This window comes from Aquarana catesbeiana, linkage group LG12, assembly GCF_042186555.1.
Source record: "Aquarana catesbeiana isolate 2022-GZ linkage group LG12, ASM4218655v1, whole genome shotgun sequence".
NCBI lineage: Eukaryota > Metazoa > Chordata > Amphibia > Anura > Ranidae > Aquarana > Aquarana catesbeiana.
Genome location: NC_133335.1, coordinates 138,244,542 through 138,265,831, shown reverse-complemented (window position 1 = coordinate 138,265,831; position 21,290 = coordinate 138,244,542). Strand labels below are relative to the sequence as shown.

The 21,290-nt window shown below is 44.7% G+C and overlaps 1 protein-coding gene across 1 annotated transcript in view; it reads left to right on the top strand.

Moving 5' to 3' along the window:
• VAT1 (vesicle amine transport 1) overlaps window positions 1–21,290 on the top strand; it is a 164,059-nt gene that overhangs the window by 101,601 nt on the left and 41,168 nt on the right. Inside the window, exons 3-4 of the mRNA XM_073608367.1 lie at window positions 9,703–9,873; window positions 12,136–12,225. Of these exons, the coding sequence (XP_073464468.1) occupies window positions 9,703–9,873; window positions 12,136–12,225 (261 nt within the window). The remainder of the gene's footprint in view (window positions 1–9,702; window positions 9,874–12,135; window positions 12,226–21,290) is intronic.

Below are 21,290 nucleotides of genomic sequence, written 5' to 3'. Positions count from 1 at the left end.
GCTAAGCTGGACCAAGTATGCAAAACAGATTATTCCTGGAGTTCAGCTTTAGTTTATGCTGATATTGCAAAGGTGAAGCCTGGCTTTGTAAGAATGCCATTTTAAAAACCTAAAGCTGAACTTCAGGATAAAAAGTCTAACTACAAAAGGCATATTTATAATTAATCCTTATTGAGTTTTGTTTTTCTTCAGATCTGTGCTGTGATCCAGTGTGAAACATTGTCTTTGTGCAGTAGTTTCCTGTAATAGACCAGTAACTGCTGCACTATCCTTGTTCTGGACGACTGGTCTTGTTTCTGTGCCTCCTAGTTTTATTATAGGCCGCATATACACATAAAGCAAATGCTATATAAGCCTACCTTGAATAGTAGTTCATGCCATTCATTTTCATAGCTTGATAGACTGCACTAGCCTGAACAAGGGCTCAAGAGGAGCCAGGGGTGTTGGACGCAAGAGGTTTGGGGCAGCGGAATTGCACAAAGCAGGCTAATATGAACCTGTTTTAAAAGAAGCATTTACAATCGCGTTGAGTAGTTAAATCCCTAGTTTTTGTTTGGTCTTCTTTAGAGCTTGCCAAAGCTCTCAAAAGGTGACAATGGCAAAACTACTTGTGAGATTATCAATCTAGATTTGATTGTGCAAATCAACTTTAACTCTTCTCCCAGAAATGTTACATTGTAGCATTTACAGGATTTGCCTAGTTATACTGTGTTCCAAATGTAATGGTGAAGTTTAAACGTGGCTTACTACCATTTCCTCCCAAGTTAGGTTAAACCGATATGCAATTTCAATTGGCTTCTTTACCTTGATAGATGGAAGTAAATGAGTAGACAATCCTTGAATAGTAAGTAGTTCAGAAGTCATTCCAGAGAGGACCTCATATCCTGCTTTAAAGACAAGGTTAACATGTTTCCGCTCCATTTTCCTGTATGTAATATCGATCTTCCTGTCCAGCTGCAGAGTTCTTCCTGTTTTAGTTCAAACATTGAACAGGAAAAGAGAACAAATCTGACTACAAAAGCATTCAAAGAATGGATTTTTGTTGTACCTTTGCTGCCTTGTTAATGAAAGGGCACTTGATAAGTGTGTGTGTATGTGTGTATATATGTATATATGTGTATGTAATATATATATATATATATATATATATATATATATATATATATATATATATATATAAATATATATATATATATATATATATATATACTCTAAAATACATAGCCAGCTCCAAAAGGTTCAAAAGTTGTCTTTGAGCCAGCCTTCATGATTCAGGGGTTGTAGAAATTGTGCCCTGACTTCATGCACCTGTATGGTTCGAGTATTATTGTTGAAGCTTTTTAAAGTGTACCTGCATTTTTATTTATTTTTTTTTTGCATTCTATGCATTTGGATAAACTTGCGTGCAGCCGCCCTCCTAATTCTTGCCTGAGCCCCATCTCAGTCCAGCAATGTTGCATGAGACTCGGCTGTCCAGGACTCTCCTGATTTGCTGAGACACACAGCGGGTGCCATTGGCTCCCTCTGCTGTCAGTGTGAGGGGGTGGATCTAGCTGCAGCTCAGTGTCTGAACACACTGCAGTGGCTTGGGTGCCCCATAGCATGCTGCTTGTTGTGGGGGCACTTAGCAGGAGGGAGAGGCCAGGAGCACCAGCAAGGGATCCAAGAAGAGGACTGGTGCTGCTCTGTGCAAATCATTAGAGTAGGTAAACGTGTTTTGTAGTTTTTTTTGTTTTTTTTTTGACTTGTACAGTATAGGATTTCAGGTCATCTGTGCCCAATCTTGCCAGGAAGAGTTAATCTAGCTCCGAGCAATCCTCTGTCTGTTTTTATCAGGCTGAAAAAAGACTTCTTCCCCTGTGCTGTTAGTGACAGGTGATTTACATATCTGTGCTCTAGCCTTGGAGAGGCATTATATGTAATTCCCATCCCCCTCCTTTTTTCAGCTCTCCCAGGGTTGTCTGTAGCTCTAGAATTGTTCTATGTAGACTGGAGTATGTGCACATGCGCAGGAGTGACATGGGGCCATAAGCGTGCGCTGCTTTACAGAACATGCTCTGCCACTTCTGTGTGTACTTTAGTCTTCCCTGGCGCGAGGCTCATCCTCGCAATGCTGGCTGGCCAGGGGAGTGTAGTGGTGGGCCGAGTCATGATGTCACGACTCCGCCCACAGAGCGCTGAACAGCAGATCCACCCACATATTCGGGAATATTGTGGCGCTCCACTAAGCTAAAGGAGTGAATTATGACAGGGATACTTGCAGGAGGTGTGTGAATCCTAGCTATGCCCTATGTGAAACTGGAAACTAACAGGTGGGTTTACATCCACTTTAATATCATTTTAAAGTATTTATAGACTGTTAGGCTTTTTACGAGCCCTTGACTTGTAATTGCTGCTCCCATGGAGTATTCAATCTTCAAAAATCACAACAGAGGCACAGATGTCAGGTTTGCAAATTTCTAATGGCTTCTAAACCTCTTTACAATGAGGCAGATGAACTTCCTTAACCCCTAGTGTCATAAAAAGTACAGGGAGAGGATGTGCCATTTGTGTACCTCCTTGGAGTTTTGAGTGTTGCCTGTAATGAACATGTAAATGTTTTTACCCCCTGTAGACTGGAAATGGGTGAACTTTAAAGTCAAGCCAGTTGCCTGTAGACTTGCCCTTGTCAGGCTTTAAATTGGAGGACTGAACTATGGCTTGTGGAATCTTGGATTGTTATCAAAATATAAATACCTGATTTACTTGCGTTTTTTTGTTTTTTTTTTTTTTTTTTTTTTTGCTAAAGCCTGTATACTATTAAACCTTGTCCTTTGCTACTCGGTTGCCCACATTTCTAATTGTACATTTACCTTGTTTAGAATAGGTTATAGAAAATAAACTTTATAAATGGAAAAAAAAACCTTTTCACATTTAAAATTGTAAAACCGTGAAATATCTCTAGGTATTCCATTTTTGTTAGATCAAAATGACAATTTAACACTTGCTATTTAATACTTTCATCCTAATTATATGTAAGCCTACATGTTTAAAATTGTGCAGAAATCCACATGTTGGACTGTATAGTTATACTGTACAAGCTAATTGTAACATTTGATCAGCTTGAAGCACCCTTAACAGATTAAGAGGAACCCCAGGTTCCCCTTCTTCGGGCTCCCTAGGCAGCTAGAAACTAGGTCCACCATTAGGATGGTCCTTTTTAACAAGTCACTTTTGATCCAGTGACCAGCTGGGTTTTCACACTTGTGTAGCCAGTATAATGTGGAAGGGAACAAACGGCAAGCCTGGGAGGGGTAGTCGCTTGCTTCAGGGACTTGTTAGTGCAGCACTTTCCTGTTACAAGAGGACTTCCACAGAAGTTGCTGTTTGGGCCTTGTGTCCTCACAGCCCAGCAGGTGCAGCAGCTTATTCGTAAAGCATTTCCATTAGTTTGTTTCCACATAAACCCAAATGACTATTCCTTTAGAATAGAGGTTATCTGCAACAAAGCTTGATAAATTCCTTGCAATGTACATGGATCAGAGGGGAATGTGATGTGGGTTTTCTTTTTAACCACTTGCTGACTGGCCCATAGTAAAAATATCATTGACGTTTAAGACTGGTGTTGTGGCAGCGGGTTGCTGCCATAACCCCGGGATCACTTTTACTATGGCCGGTACTTTCACATATAGTCCCATGGGCAGCTTTACAAACCCCCTCCCACCTGTAAACTGTGCTCAAACCACATGAGGTATTGCCATGATTGTTAAAGCGAGAGCAATCATTGTAGCTCAAGACCTCCTCTGTAATGCTAAAACTCTAGGTAAGCTGTTAAAGCGTCACCTATGGAGATTAAGCACAATAGTTTGTTGCCATTCCAAGAGCGTGCCTGATTTTAAAGCCTGACTGCTTTTAAAATTTTTTTTTTTTTACTAATTTTAAAACGTGTAAACAAGTTCCAGAAAGGGCCTGGTCTTAAAGTGATTAACACGTGGAATTGCTCTTTAAATGCCTATGTGCATGGATAGGTAAGGGTATTTGACAGACCCTATTGGTCTCCTTTGCCATAAATGCAACCTTCCTGTCAGCTGTCATGTTCACTGGCCCTGATCTGTGCTGCGGTGATGTGACTCCCATGCGCAGGAGTAAAGTCATCACTACCTGGCCTATTAAGCAGCCGAAGGCATGGGACCCTGAAGGAAGAGTGGGCAAAGATGGAAGCACTGGGGGCCCGCCGGATCGATCCCAGATCTGCCATAATTACTAATATGCTGTGCATATTAGAATATTATAGCGTAGGGCCTTTAAAAAAAAGTTATTGCGGACTTCTGCTTTAACAGGGGGCCGATTAGTCAAACTCCTGTAAGTGATTTGATGCCCAATGGGTAAGAGCCCTTAAAGCAGTATTAATCCCAAAAGCAAACCCTTAATTGCTGCTTGCCATTTCTTGGATGCGATGGCTGCATTAGTTTAGTCTATTTTCATCTGATCCAGCCAGCAAGTCTGTTTTTCAACAAAAGCTCTTGCAGTTAAAGGGGAGAGACCCTTTAACTGTCAGTGCTTGCAGTGTTACTAAACCCACAACAGTAAAATCGGTCTGTATATGCAATAAAGCATGCTTGTTATACTCACTGGAACCTAAGGGGTTAATCCTCTGTTGTGAAAAAGCTGCTTGATCTTATATGCACAGATCCCCCCCTCTTCCACTGACTCAGAACATGTCTGGATATGACAGCCTTTAAAGTCAGGCTACACATGCTCAATTTGTGTTGCTAGTGTTTTTTTTTTTTTTTTTTTTTTTTTACTTGGGAGTGCATGTGATCAGCACATGGCCAATCAGAGCTGTCCACACAGAGTGTCAGGAGCCCTGTAGCCTCATAGGACAGTGCAGTGTGAAAACTCCTCCAAGCTTCACCAGGAACTGATAGAAATCACAAGACTGCTATATACTGGTGATGAGTTTTTAGCAGTTTATATTTACTAAAATTGAATTTCCATGTACTGTGGGATACCAGATATAGTAAATATGTTTGTGGTCCCCCCCCCCCCCCCCTCCGAAGCCCCTACTTAATCTTTTAAGGTAGTGCAATACATATTTAAACTTTTTAGGCCCCATTCACACTAGGGCGGTGGGTGCGTCGGCAGTAAAACACCGCTATTTTTTTTTTTTTAAGCGGTGCTTTAACGTCAATTTCGTAGCGCTATTCGGCTGCTAGTGGGGCGCTTTTACCCCCTAGCGACCGAGAGGGTTAAAACACCGTAGAGCATGCGGTTTCTATGGGCAGGAGCGGTGTATACAGCGCTCCAAAGATGCTGCTTGCTGGGGTTTTTTACGTCCTGCAAGCGCTTGGGCTTTCACACTGGAGAGACAGGAGGGGTTCTTTACAGGCGCTATGCAGGTGCTATTTTTAGCGCTGTAGCGCCTGTAAAGTGCCTCAGTGTGAGAGGGGTCTTAATGTGCTATTATAGGCTGGGGATGGAATTGTTAATGATTTTATAGAAAAGGCCAGCACAGAGTGCCAAAGATGGAGTGTGAATGAGTTTAGTGTTTGGAGCTGCATAAGAAAAGATTGATGGGAGCCTAAGACCCCTTTCACATTGGGGCAGTTTTCAGGCATTTTAGCACTGGAAATACCCTCTGCTAAGCCTGAAAACTGCCTCACATCCATTCCAGTGTGACTTTTCACACGGGCTAGCGAGACATTATGAAAAGTCCTGCAAGCCGCATCTTTGGGGCGGGTTGGGAGCACTGTATTTAGCACTCCCAAAACTGAATGGGCAGTGCTTTGAAAGAGCTGCAAAACAGGAGTTTTAACCCTTTTTTTGGGGGAGTTAAAACCATCCTGCTAGCTGCCAAAAAGCAACGTTAAAACGAGCAGCGCTTTAGCGCTAACAGTGGGCGCTGTGTGTGAAAGGGTCTTAGTCTCTCAGCACAGCTTGCCAATAGTCAGAGGCTTGGACTGACGGAGCTTGGAGGAAAGCACAAATTGAGGTGGGTAAGCGTTTGATGAAAATTGGAATTGATTTTCAGCATAGTTTTCACCAATTTGACTTGATTCAAATTTTTGTTTTTTCTTAGTCACTGAAAACATGCAGCTGACAAACTATGACCGATTATTTTTCGTGGATGAAATTAACAGCCTCTTGATGTAAATTTGCACACACGGTGCAGCCAGTCAATCTCCAAGTACTTCAGTAACGAAGAAAAACTGATCCCTCTTGACATGCATAATCAAGCATACTGAGTGTAAATGAAGCTCAGCAGGGACATGCAGACCTAATATTTCCATAAGCTTTATGCAGTAGTAAACGACATCAAAAAATTTTAAATCTAGTGGTTTTAGGTTATAATGTGGTAGTATGCATCACAAACTAACACACGACACCTGAAAACTAAGATCTCCAGCAGTGTGCTGTCACTGCTGAAGGTGCCTCCAGCTGCACTCAGGATTTCCAGGTTTATAGCTTCCGCTATCTGGCCATCTCACTCATGCGCATGCTCGTCAGTCTGTTTACTGCACGACTCTGAAGGAATGGCACAGGTATGCTGTTCTGTCAGAGCGCACGCTCTGGTGGCATCACCAGCTGCATCTAATGTAAATATCTGTTTACAGTACTGTAGCTAATGGGTAAGCCTTGTAGGCTAACCTATAGGTAAAAATCATTCATGGGAGTTTACTCCCATTTTAAAGCAGTTGCAGAAAAACACATGCAGGTTGATATGTGAAGACTTGTTTGGTGGGTGAAACACATTGACACTTGCCAGTTGTCTGCTGCTGACTACACCCTCTCCACTGCAAGTTCTCATGCTAGCTGAGGTGATATGTATTTACTCATCAGAATGTGAGCTGATTTATGTGGAAGGTAAATGCTAGTAGCAGCATGCACCAGAGGACCATAGAAGACCTAATCTTCAGCCACAAAGTCCAATGCTCTAGTGGTGAGAATTGTTGATCTGCAGCTAGTTCTTGATGCCAAGCTAATTCAGTAATGTCTTGTGGGGCAAGTTAAGTCCGCAAACTGTGTCCACCATGTCTAAGTTGACATCTTATCGGCTGTGAAAGCTACACGTCAGTATGTTTGTACCATCCTGCTTCGTTTGCTTTCAGTCTGATTTATGCATGTGCAGCTGGACCAATTTATTTTTCTTTCACTGACTTACTGCAGCTCTTAATGCACACAGAAGCTTACGGTGTGCAGTATATTCAAAGCTTGCCTTCTATTTTCTGGTTGGAGATTATCCAGCATCTATTGCCGTATCACGGGGCCACTTGGTGCTAGGAACCGCAAATTTGGTGTGCAAACCCAGTAGAACTAGCACTACAACATATTACCAAGTGGCCCCAAGATACAGGGCCCCAAAGTTGGGTAGGAAAATGTCAAGCACTTTTCTGCAGCAGAGTGACATTTTCCGAACTGAATTTGGGGCCCCATATCTCGGGGCCACTTTGGATATGTTTTAGTGCTGGGTTTGCACACCAAATTTGGGGTTCCTAGCACCAAGTGGCCCCGAGATACGGGGGCCCCAAAGTCGGTTTGGAAAATGTCATTCTCTGCTGCAGAAAGTGCTTGACTAGTATAAGCTGAGGGGCATTTTCAGCACAGAAGTGCTAAAAAAAACTCGGCTTATACTTGAGTATATATGGTAAGTTTTTTTTTTTTTTGTGCTCAGATGAAGTGGAAGATCTGCTTTAAGCACTACTGCACTCTACTCGGTTCACTCCTTTGCTTTCTATTATGTATACATATATTGTGCTAAGCACTTAAAAAAAATACTGGTGAGGATGCTCTTGAAAAATGCCATATTTAATTTGCAAACTGCATAAACAATAAACATAAACTGCTAAACAATGTTGTATTTTTGTTTTCTTTGGCCAATTTTTTTTTTTTCACGGACCTGTTAAAGTCTGCTTTTTCGCAAACCATTATGTGGTCTCAAAGCAGAGGCTTTTTTATTCTAATATTTTAACGCATTAAAAAATAGCCAGACTGTCCACCCAGCTCTATACTACAGCTTCTATGAATGAAACTTTGCTTTGAAGACGGGGGGATGGGTGGATGATTAAGACATGGAGCTTGGTAATGGTGCCGTAGATGCAACTGTATCATGGGTCGTACAAAGTGAAGTGGTTGATATGTGTCCCACCCACATTTTATGAATGTATGGGATGGACTAGACAAAAGGGTGAAGGCAAAACCACCCTAAAGTGCAACACATTTGTGGGAACTTCTGCAACAGCGTTGGGAAGAACTTTCCAAAGAATATTTGAATTCCGTTGTAACAGCCGAACACACTTGTGGCATTCTTGCATCTGCAAAAGGTGGCTACTTTGAGTGCACTTTTTTAGATTAAGCCCTTCCCGCTGACATAACAAATATGCGTCCTCACAGCATTTAGCTTTTTTCATTGGGGCCGCATATATGCGTGCCTCCCTTTTTGCTGTGACCGGGGTCTCTCCGAGCCCTGGGCACCGTACTATCGGGACCTGGCACCCCTGATTCTGGCTTACCTGATTGCTGTGGTAGCCTATGATCGCCAATCAGTCCCTGAAGCCCACCCCTGTGTTTTTTTTTTTGAATGGAGAGGTAGGATACAATGGGGTTTATTTACTAAAGCTGGAGAGTGCAAAAGAGGCTTACTTTTGCATAGAAACCAATCTGCTTCTAACCTCAGCTTGTTTAACCACTTAAGGACTAGAAGATTTTTTTCCCCTTAATGACCAGGCCATTTTTTGCGACACGGTACTGCATCGCTTTAACAATTGCACGGTCGTGTAACACTGTACCCAATCAAAATTGAATTTTGCCCCCACAAATAGCTTTCTTTTGGTATTTGATTACCTGCTCCTTCTTCTTTTTTTTTTTTTTTTTTTTTTTTTTTTGTAATGCTGGTGATCAATGATTTTTAGTGCACAGATCAGACACCTAACTGACATTTTTGGCACTTTTGTGGGAACCAGTGACATTACAGTAATCGGTGCTAAAAATATGCACTGTTGTACTAATGACACTGGCAGGGAAGGGGTTAACAGGGGCAATCAAGGGTTAAATGTGTTCCCTGGGTGTTTACTAACTGGGGGACTGTGACTGGGGTACACAGATCGTCTTCCTGCATAGCAGAAAGACAGGATCTGTGTGATCTCCCCTGTCAGAACAGATTTGCCTTGTTTACACAGGCGAATCCCTGTTCTGTCACTGCGGGGAATGATTGCGGGTAGCCAGACAGTCTGCCCCTCCCACTGATTGGCTCCCCCACTGGCCAGTGGGTGTGTGCGCCCACAAATCGCAGTGTATGAGCCGACTTACAATGACGGCGATTTGCGGGATCGAGCCACATTGCCGCAGTACAACTGCGGCGGCTGGTCCTTAAGCTGTTAAGCTTTTTGGCAAAAAACCTGGAAGCTGATTGGTTTCTATGCAGAAGTGAGCCTTATTTTGCACACTCCAGCTTCAGTAACTAAACTCCGATGTATTGGTCTTTTTCCTTGCAGAGATGGGGAGGGGAACTGACCTACACAATTACCAAAAGCATTGAGACAACCTGCCTTTACATGCAGATGAAGAGGAATGCTCTAAAACTTTTGACCGGTGTATGTACCTAGCAAACCTACGTGTCTGTAATTTTTGGACTGATTTTATGGACGTATGCGAGTGGTGTATTTTGGATTTTAAAGTATTAGAGGGCAACAAGGATTAGCCTATTTAATGTATTTTGTTTCATAGGTGGTGTTGGCACTGCAGCAGTACAGCTCTGTAAAACTGTGGAGGATGTTACAATATTTGGAACTGCTTCTTCTTCCAAGCATGAAGCACTTAAAGAACACGGTGTGACTTACCCAATTGATTACAGGACAAGCGATTATGTGGATGAAATTAAGAAAATCTCGCCTAAAGGTACAAAATTTAAATAGCAGTACAGTGCTACTCCTATAATACATTTTGTTCTCTTGATGTATGTATGTGAAGTTATTCATATATGGCAGAATGGCTGCCCTAGACAATAGGTGTGATTTTGAAATGCACTAATGAGTTGGCAGTCTTTGTTATGGAAATGTATACTTATGTCCTAAAGGTACCCAAAGACAAGAGGATCTTTCTTGATCACTGACTCTGAATTCGGAAAAGGAGCTGGTAAATTACATGTTTACCGGCTCCTTCCTCCGCTCTCCATCCTGACAGATCGAGCACAGAGGGGGACCAGAGGAGCACATGAACAGTCAGGGGTGATTGGGGAGGAGTTACACCGATCACCTATCTTCCTGCATATATTTCAATAAAAGTAGCTGACAACTGCTTCTCCTCCTCTCCCCTGTGGCTTTCAGCTGCATTATTGAAATCTATACAGGGAGATCGGTGATTGTAGCTCCTCCCTGGTGCTGCACTGATCACCCCTGACTGTCCCCCAATGCCTTTCTTGATCACTGACTCTGCATTCGGAAAAGGAAAGAGCCAGTAAATCATATTTTTACCAGCTTCTTCCTCTGCTCTCCATCCTGACAGATCGAGCACCGAGGGGGACCAGAGGAGAACATGGGGGACAGTCGAGGGTGATCGATGTGGCACTGGGGAGGAGTTACAATCACTGATCTCCCTATATAGAGTTCAATAATACAGCTGAAAGCCATGGGGGGAGATGAGAAGCACCTGTCAGCTACTTTTATTGAAATCCATGCAGGAAGATCAGTGATTGTAACTCCTCCCCAGCACCACACCGATCACCCCCGACTGTCCAGGCCATTGGAGTATTTGCCGGAGTACAAGTACTTGGGCAGATACTCGGTATCGGCATTGATGCTGCAATAATACACCCAAGTATCGTCGTCCATCAAAGGTTGATATCGGTGCCTTTTGGGTACGTTGTTTCCACGCTTTTATTGCAACATGTTTCGCCATACAGGCTTCAGGAAAAGGTGTGGTATAGTAACTAAACAAAATGTATAGCAAATGTACACCTCAAACATAGTACAGTACATATCTTGGGTTCATCATGCAAAAGATGCAACAATACAGCAGAAATAGACACATTCTGCCATCCTGAAAAAGTTCCCAGGATGCTTCTCCACTTCAGATCTTTGAACTTCCATTGCTGGAGTGTAGCCTTGCTCTTGTTCCCCCACTGTATGCTGTCTCGCCCTGTGGAGTTTTAAACTTAAAGTGGATTGTGTTGGAGTGAGGCTGTCCAGAACCACTTTTTACGCTGCATACAGCATATAAGCTGGGTGAGCACCCTTCGGGCGGGTGTGAGGTGTGGTTAGTAAGCAGCATGTGCATAGCATGGACCCACCTGGAGCAGTGGCTACTCACTGTGTGCAGCACGAAATTGCATAAACCCAAAACATTATATTCTGAAAGCAGACCGCATAAAAACAGTTTAGAAAACAAAACATTTAAGTAAAAAATACTGAAGTTTTAGGGCACACAAATGCAATTTATTACCTAATTTCCGGCAAAGTATAAGATGAGGTTGTGCTAATTTGATACCCAACATGCCAAACCTTAACCCTTAAAATCACATGTGCCTGTGAAATGGAGGCCCAGTACGCTATACAGTATTTCCATAGGCATTGCTTTAAAAGCTCCTACAGGTCATCAGTTTAGAGTTACCCAGGAGCTCTGATGCTAGAATTAGTGCTCTGATGTGTGGTGATATGGAACATGTCAGTCAAAATTTTTGTGCATAGATGCCCTGCAGTGTGCATTTACATTCATACATATGAGCATTGGGGGTTGCTCAAAATGACAATTGCCTTTAATGAGATTAGACCCCCTTATGCTTCCCCTGCCCTCCAATGAAGCTGTCATGCAGATAACATTCCATCAGCTTCTTCCCCATTGAAGGGGGCCCCCGAAGTGATCACTTTTCTCATGAAGGAGAGCCGATAGACATTTTTTCCCCTGCTGGAGCAAATTGAACGATATTTCATAGGGGTTGTATATAACTAGGTTGCTAAAGCTGTTGGGATTTTTACGATCAACTTCAGCTTTCGGTGCCTGTGGTTTTTGCTGATAGAATGTGAAATGAGGTTTGAGAACAGAGGCATCCCAGATCTTGCAATATGAATGAACAAAAAGGCTAGGCTTCAAGTTGTGGTATAATATTTGAGGCTAGGTTGCTGAGGTGGTCTTACTTTTTTTTTTTTTTTTCCCCCCCTCTAGGTGTAGACATAGTGATGGATCCCCTGGGAGGTTCTGACACTTGTAAAGCCTACAACCTGCTGAAACCTATGGGAAAACTGGTAATTTATGGTGAGTATATAGGAAAATGTCCATTTTTTTATACCAATATAATTGAAGCCTAGATTCCCAGACTAAATTTACTTTTAGTATGCGCCTGATAATGTTTTGCATGAATCTTCCCTTGGAGTTATACTGCCATCTTCAGCCTGATGTGGACTGCTCACACTAAGGGTTTGCTTATAAACAAACCTTACAGCTTGCATGTGATTGGGAGCCAAGCTGATTGTTCTACAGTCTTTAGGGACAATGGAGCTATCAAATGCAGTGGTCTGACTGCATCAAGATCGCATGAGCGTGCTGCTAGTCAGCCCAACGGAGTAAAAAAAGTTGCTCAGGCATTGTGCGTTGAATGTTAATCTACGGATTAAAAAGGGGGGGGATATTTAACGGTTAGATGAGGTTGGCAATAATGTATTTGTACTGATCTGTATAATGAGTGTAGCTTGATTCACTTACAGCAGACAGTTATAATGCAATTCAATATAGGAGGAATCGGGGGGGGGACCTGCTTGTTGGAGCTTACAATCTAAAAGGGGGGGTCAAGTGATACAAAAGGTACTAACTGGCGAATGAGCTGGAGAAAATAGTACAGTTAGAGGCAGGATTGGCTTCTCTGAAAAGGTTTTTCCAGGGATTGTCTCAAAGTGGATAGAGTAGCAGGTAGCCGGACAGATTGAGGTAGAGAATTCTAAAGGAAGGAGTTGCAGTAGTTGAGGCAAGAGATGACCAGGAAATGGATTGGCGGCTTTGTGGTGTCATTGGATAGGAAGGGGTGTATTCTGCAGATGTTGAGGCAGCAAGCTTTGGAAAGTGATTTGATATGGGGCAGACAGTTCTGTGTCCAGGAGAATGCATAGCACCCTTGCTTGTGGGGATGTGTTATTGGTTGTAGCAATCTTGACAGAAGTCAGGGGACGGGGCAAGTGGGGAGAAAATATTACGAACTCTGTTTTGGATGGGTTGCGTTTGGGGAAATGGTGACATCCAGACTGATGTCTGTTAGTAAATTAGAGATGTGTGAGGAGACTGGAGTGAGCTGAGGGATAGAGATTTGGGGGTATCGGCTGACCCAGGGAGGATGTGTAGATTGAGAATAGAGGTTCAAGAACAGAACCTTGGAACCCCGACAAAAGAGGAGGAAGTAGAATTATAAGTGACACTAAAGGTGCGTTGAGATGGGTAGGATGAGAGCCAGCAAAGGGCACAGCCACGGAGATCCAAGGAGTAAAGGAGAGGGTGGTCAACTGTATCAAGGCATCTGACTGGTCCAGAAGTAGGTGTACAGAATAGTGTCTCTTGGTTTTTGCTGTTAGTTTCTAAAGGAGTGTTGAGGGCGAGATCCAGACGGAAGGGATCAAGAAGGATAATGAGGTGGTCACTCAGTTTGTTGTAGACAAAGTGTTTAAGGAGTTTGAAGGAAAAGGGAAGCAAGGAGATGGGGGGCATAGGTGAAGATTGGTGGGGTCCAAGGAAGACTTAAGTATGTGGGTGACTAGTGCATCTTTTAGAGTTGGGGAAGATGCCAGATGAAAATATTGAAGATGTGGGCTAGAGAGCGTAGGGTAGTCAGAGGATGACTGGAGTATTTGACAGGGAACTGGTTCCAGGGGACAAGTGGTTAGGTGGACATTAGAAATAAGTTTAGCAACCACTTCTATAGTAGCAGGGTTGAATAAGGTGAGTGATTTGTACCTGTGGACGTGGAGGGATATCTGTAGAGTGGAGATTTCATCCCAAATTAAATCCATCTTTTTGAAGTGATTGGCAGTCTCTTGGGCAAAGAGTTAAAGGTAGAGAAGAGCTGACAGACTGGATGAGAAGGTGTTAATGAGTGATAAATTAGGTTTGCTTGACAGTGTGGAGGCAAGCATTTTATTTTTGGAGGGCAGATTTATATTGGTTGAAGTCTGAGGCTTAGTCTTACACCACAGACACTCGAGTGTGGCTACATTTTTTGAGACTTCTGGTGTCATCTGTTTACCAGGGTTGTAGGGTTCGGGGCCTGATTCTGTGTAGTGAGGGGTGAGCTCGTCCAGGGTGGAGGATAGGGACAGCAAAACCACAATGGCAGGTCATCCAAACAAGGTGGGTGTTTGTTATATTCGTATATTCCATTGCACCTGTACTTTACCCCAACTTCTTGGGCAGAATTTCCATACATGGTGCCATAAATAGAATGACTGTTGGCAATCAAATACTGTGGTGCATTTGAGGGGGATAGTGTCAGTGTACTTTTAGCAATTTTTTTTTTTTTTTTTTCCTTGAAAGGCTGTAAGATGCTTTATAAACCTTGCATGAGGAAAATCCTTTTTAAAATTACAAAGGGGATACCTTGCATAGTAATGGGTTTCTTTGCTTGGCATTCTTGTCTAAGAGCTTGAGGCTTGTTGCAGACTTGTGCTCATGTGTAGCAACTTTGGTTTGTCTCGCTGCTTTTCCATCCTTGTGTGAGTTGCTGTTTGTGTTGGAGTCTAATGAATATACTTAAGATGTATATTGCAGAGAATCCTATGCAATAAGACTTTGCAGCTTTTTTTTTCTGACATTTTTTTGGATAAATTTTGTCATGTGAGGAGATGCAGTGCAAGGAGCATACTGATAAAAGATGACAAGTCATGAGTGTAGTAAAGGCCAGTCATGTGAGTTAACGGATAGTTTATTATATTTAGAAATGAAGGGGGAGCTTTACTTGTGTTGAAGCTAGCTGACCTTTCACTGGACATGTTAGTTACATAGTTGAGTATGAAAAAGTCCATCTAGTTCAACTTATAAAAGGGCAGGTTTTTTTCTTCATGCATTCTATGCATAAAAATTAAAAAAAACTGCAGCAGCCCCCCTGATACTTACCTGAGCTCCATCTCGATCAGCGATGTGCGTGTGTGCCTTGGCTGTCAACTCTCCCTCCTGATTGGCTGAGGCACAGCAGCAGTGCCATTGGCTCCCACTGCTGTCAATAAGGGGAGGGGGGGGGGCAGGGCTGAACCGCAGCTCTAAATGGACATGCAGAGCTGCGGTGCCCCATAGCAAACTACTTTACTGTGGGGGTACTCGTTGGGAGGGGCCAGGAGCACCGGCAAGGGACCCAAGAAGAGGATCCAGGCTGCTGAGCAAAACCACTGCACAGAGCAGGTAAGTATCATATTTTTAAAGGAAAAAAAAACGAGATTTTAGTATCGCTTTAAGGTCTCGTGCACGCTAGCATTTAGTGTTTATATACTGCACAAAGCCATAAACTTCTAGCTAGTGTGTTGCATCCTGCTGTTTTCAGGTGCCTGAGGTACAGGTAAATCGCCCAGCTTCACTGCCAGCAGCCTGTTAAATCTTACAGGCTAATGACTAACGAGTGGGACTAGCATTTAGGGCCATGGGCATTCAGGTATGCAAGCCTGGAACACAGGCATTCCTAAAACTTGTAAGCATTCAGTATGATTGTAGGCACTAAAGCTATGTTATAACTGACATGTTGTATGTATACATTTTTACACACCTCATGTTAGTAAACCATTTACTCACATGTTTGGTTTATTTTGTATGTGCAGCATTAAAGGATACAGGTGTTGACTTTTCAACAAGGCTGCCAATATACTTTACTGCAGGAGGGCTTTTTGCAGCAAGTCCCTAGTGTAACAAAACCTCTGAGCCTCTACTTGGGTCCGTTCTGTCACTTTGTCTCAGTTTCCCAAAATGGGCAGTTTTTTTTTTTTTTGTTCTATCAGCACTCAGACCTCTGGGTGAAAAGGCTAAGACAACACATTTCAGGATTTCAGGACCAAGAGAAGCAGAGATCTCAAGTTTCTCGCATTTGATGGCAGGCTCATGGACACCTGCGAGTGAAGCACAATCTGCTGCAGCTGACAGCCGGGAGCCCGAGCTGCCCCCTCCCAGCAAGGCAGTGGCAGGGCCGATCCTAGGCATATGCAGCAAGGTGCTTTTCACCCGGGCGCCTGCATAGCTGGGGGTGCCAGAGTTCTCTCCTCCCTCTTCTGTGTCCGTCCGAACACAGCCTGGCAGTGCTGGGGGGGAGGGGCGCTCATCTTCCTGAAAAGGGTTCTAGTCATTGGCTGCGGAGTGCTGATGTGTGGGAATGAATTCCTCACACTGGGACCCCGTACTGTCTCCTCCTTCAATGGCTCCCCCTCCATCTCTATCTCAGGCTGCAGGGAGAAAGGACGAGGTGAGTCGTGCTGTGCTTGCATCCCCAGCATCCCTTTACATGTGCTCTGGGCTGCCCCTGGATACACAGCCCCTGTCCCTCTGTGCCTCAGTAGTCCACCTACAGATGTATAATGTATGTAATGTACAGATGTATGATGAGATGTACTAAGGGCTCTTTCATACTGACAGCGCAGGGGTGTCAGCAGTAAAGTGCCGCTAGTTTTAGCACTTTACCGTAGTTTTAGAGGTACTTTTAACCCCTGCTAGTGGCCGAATAAAGCGTTCAAAGCGCCACTGCCAAGGTGCTTTGCAGGCACTGCCCATTGATTTCAATAGGCAGGGGCGCTTGAGGAGCGGTGTATACACTGCTCCTCAAGCGCCTCAAAGAAGCTACTTGCAGGAATTTTTCTCCAAGCGTCTTCCAGGACAGCCCATGAGACCTTGGGCTCCTCCTACCAGGACAGGAAACACGTCACCCCCACCAGATAAAAGGGCGGTCCTCCAGGCCCATGTCAGTTATTTGTGTTTCCTCCGGACGGGAAGTAACATGTTCATGGAACCTGCTCCCATAGGCCTTATAAGCAGGGACTTTGTATGGCTTTTTTCTGGGGCATATTACTTACCTCTTCCTCTGCCAGAAGCAGCACACCGCTGGGGAGGTTGGCTGTGTTGCTGTTCTCTGTCCTCAGTGCCTGGAGAGGGCCAGGACCGGTGTGAGGTCGTGCCCCTAGCGCAGTGCATTGCACTCTAGCTCAGCTGAGCTTCGGTTGTCCTTCCCTGCCGACAGCCTGGCTGATTTGAGCAAGGAATGGAGGAAGCTGCAGCGTTCGAGGGGGCGGAGCTATTGCGCTCCAAGCTGGCCTACAGGAAGTGCCTGGAGAGGGTTACTTCCGGGGCATATGACATCATCATCGGGCGCCGGAGACGAGGTTCCAGTCTTCATAAACGGCGCGAACAGAGAACGCTGGCTGCTGGTGTTTCTTGGTGTTAAGCAGCCAGGCTGTGGATGACCAAGAGGGGCAGAATGGATCCTCCTGCAGTACCTGCACAGGCAGCGGATGCAGTTCCCAACACCAGCACCTCCCAGGTAAGCCTGGGGTGTTCTGTCACCACCTTGCTATCCCTGTGAGTGTTCCCTCCCCCTCCCCCCTCTGTAGTAGTGGGTGTAAGGGGACACATTTCCTCCCTCCTGCACGTGGTGTTACGGAGTGATTGTGTGGCTTTAATTACATTGTGGGTCATTTATTTTGTCTTGCAGACCAAGACTCAGGACAAGGCCCAAGCGCAGCCACTTAAAAGGAAATGTGCGGTTTGCGCAAACAAATTGAGCTCCTCATGGAGCAAAGCAGTTTGTCGCACCTGTATAGAAGGCCTAGTAAAGGATGACCCGGTTGCCTCTTGCCAGAAGATGCTTACTTCTGTTAGGGATGAGCTTGCGTCCACCTTCAGTTCCTTTAGAATGCTTATTGACAAGCTCCAGACTCCAGCAGAGAGTCCGTCTTCACTGAAGGCGTCAGTAAGCACTCCGCAGCAGGCAGAGAGTGAAGACTCTGAGGCTGAGGTCAGATCTACCCGTTCTTCTCTGGAAGAATCAGGGTCAGATACAGAGCCCAGAGATAGAGAATCCACTCGAGGCTCAAGATTTAAGTTATCTGTTGAGGATGTAGATGACTTATTAAAGGCTATCTATACTACCCTTGAATTAAAAGAGGAAGAGGTTCAGTTATCCAAACATGATCTTATGTATAAAGGATTACATAAGAGAAAATCAAGAGTGTTTCCAGTTCATAGTTCTTTGGTTGATACTATTAAACTGGAATGGGATAATCCTGAGAGAAAACCATTCTTCTCTAGTAACCTAAAAAGGAGGTTTCCTTTTGATGAGGACACTGCGCAGCCATGGAATAAGAATCCCAAGTTAGACGCACCTCTTTCAAAAGTTTCAAAAAACTCGGACCTGGCGTTTGATATGCGTACGCTTAAGGATCCGATGGACAAGAGGGGGGATATCCTTCTCCACAGAGCCTGGGACTCAGCAGTTGGAAACCTGAAACCAGCTTTGGCTTCCATTTGTGTGGCCAGAAATCTGGAGGTTTGGTTGACTCAGATTCAGTCACATCTGTCAGCAGGTACCTCCCAGAGAGCAAATTTTAAAGTCTTTTCCTCTCCTATTTCAGGCAGTGGGTTTTTTGGCAGATTCTTCCGCTGAGTCGGTAAGAATGTCAGCCAGGACTTCGGCTCTAGTGAACTCGGCCAGGAGAAGCCTTTGGCTTAAGACCTGGTCAGGGGACTCGGCCTCCAAGTTGCGCCTTTGTGGCCTTCCTTTAACTGGCGATCATTTATTTGGCCCAGGTCTACAGGAGGCACTGGAACGCACGGCTGATAAGAAAAAGGCGTTTCCAGAGAAAAAGAGTTCAGACAGCCAGAAATTTTTTTCGTGGCCAAAACAGGCAACAGAGTCCTAGAGAAAAGGACAGCAGGCCGAAAAAGCATTGGACTGGGCACAAAGGCAGAGGCAAAGGGGAGTGCTATTTAACCCTCCTCAACAGCCCGCCAAGCCGCAGTGACTTGTGTTCCCCGGTGGGAGGGAGATTGAGGGCCTTCATCCCACAGTGGGCAGCAGTCACTCTGAGCCCCTTCGTCCTGGACCTAGTGACCAACGGGTACAGGCTGGAGTTTGTTCACCAACCACCAGAACGTTCGTTGGTCACATTTCCTCCACAAGATTGGGAGAAAGCGAGGGCTCTGGGTCTCCAAATCGGAGACTTATTAGATCAAAAAGTCCTGATTCCTGTTCCTCGATCGGAGCAGGGCAAGGGATTCTATTCCCATGTATTTGTGGTCAGAAAGCCGGCAGGAAAGTTTCGACTTATCCTAAATCTCCGGACCTTAAACAAGTCCATCAGATACAAGCATTTCCGTATGGAGACGGTTTTTACAATCAAAAACCTACTATACCCAAACTGCTTTATGGCCACGTTGGACTTAAGGGATGCTTATCTTCACATCCCTATCCATCCAGCCTTCCAAAAGTTTTTGAGATTGGCAGTGAAGACGGGTATGGGGACCCGACATTTTCAATTTCAGGCCCTCCCCTTCGGTCTTTCCTCAGCCCCACGCATCTTTACGAAGGTGTTGAGGGAAGTGCTGACTCCTCCTAAGATTAAAGGCAATGACGGTTATCCCTTAGACGACCTCCTGATAGTGGCAAAATCATACCAAAGGCTGTTGGAAGATCTCCAGGCTGTACAGGACTTCTTACAGTCCCTAGGCTGGCCAATAAACAAAGAAAAATCGTCCTTGATTCCGGCCCAGAAAGTAACTTATCTGGGTTACGATTTTTGCTCCGTGAACCAAAGTTTTTCTTCCTCAGGAGAAGATTACCAAAGTGTTCCAGACTATGTCAACATTGCAGACCAACCAGTCGGTCTCTCTGAGACAGGTGTCGAGGGCAGTGGGTCTTATGACCTCATGTTTTCCCGCAGTACCATGGGCGAGACTCCGTCAGCGTCCGTTACAAAGGTTTCTTTTAAGAAACTGGGACGGGGACGTAAGGTCCCTGGAGTCAAGGATCTGGCTTCCCGACAGGATAAAAAGAAGCCTGTGGTGGTGGAGAGCTGGTCAGCACCTAGCAGGAGGTCTCCCATGGTCCTTTCCCATTTCCCGAAGGATTACCACGGATGCGAGTTCCTGGGGATGGGGGCCCACCTCAGCAATGCAGTAGCACAAGGAGAGTGGTCCCCAGAGGAGGCAAGGGCCTCATCCAATCAAAGAGAGCTGCTTGCAGTCCAGAGAGCCCTCCAGTCTTTTCAGATGGAGATCAGGGGTCACAACCTCCAAATCCTGTCAGACAATATAGCGACAGTCGCGTATATCAACAAGCAGGGAGGCACGAGAAGCCGGAGGCTTCAGTCCATTGCCCAGGAGATCCTTTCATGGGCAGAGGGGAATCTAGCCTCCATTTCTGCTGTACACCTGAAGGGGAAAAACAATTGCCTGGCAGATTATCTCAGCCGTCACAGGATAGACCGAGACAACTGGTCCCTTCATCCCGAAGTCTTTGCAGACCTCACCAAGAGATGGGGTTATCCGGTAGCGGATTTGTTCGCAAACCGAAACAACCGCAAGAGGGAGATATTCTTTTCCATGAACCCGGCAGACCAAGCCTTGGGGATCGATGCTCTGGCGAACCCGTGGCCTCCAGGCCTATGTTATGCCTTTCCGCCAATCAGGCTGATTCCAGAAGTCCTCCGGAAGTTTCGGCTGGAAGAGACAGATCTGATTCTAATTGCCCCGTTTTGGTCCAAGAGGCCATGGTTTTCCCTGCTACAGTCTCTGGTTTCAGAGCCTCCGTGGAGTCTTCCGAAAAGGGAAGACCTATTATTGCAGGGTCCAGTATCACACCCTCAGGTGGTTTCCTTAAACTTGACGGCCTGGTATCTGAAGAAAAGATACTGAGCGCCCAAGGGTTCTCTGACAAAGTAGTCAGGACTCTCGTTAATTGCAGGAAGCCATTTACTAGAGCCATATATTCCAAAGTTTGGAAAAGGTTTAACTCATGGTTATCTGAAAATGATAGATTAACTCATGATATTCCGTCTATCTTGGAATTTTTCCAAGAGGGTGTCGACAAAGGTCTTTCTGTTAGTACCTTAAAGGTACAGGCGGCAGCTATTAGTGTGTTCCTCCCAGTTTTCTCTCCTGGAAAATCCCACTATAGCCAGATTTTTCAAATCTATCTCTAGGGCCAGACCAGTAGTAGTGAGAAGTTGTCCAACTTGGGATCTGTCCCTAGTACTTCAAACTCTGGTAGAATTTCCGTTTGAACCTCTGGAAAGTATGTCAGTTAAGTTACTTACATTAAAAACTGTGTTCCTTATAGCTGTTACCTCAGCTCGTAGGGTAAGTGAGTTGCAGGC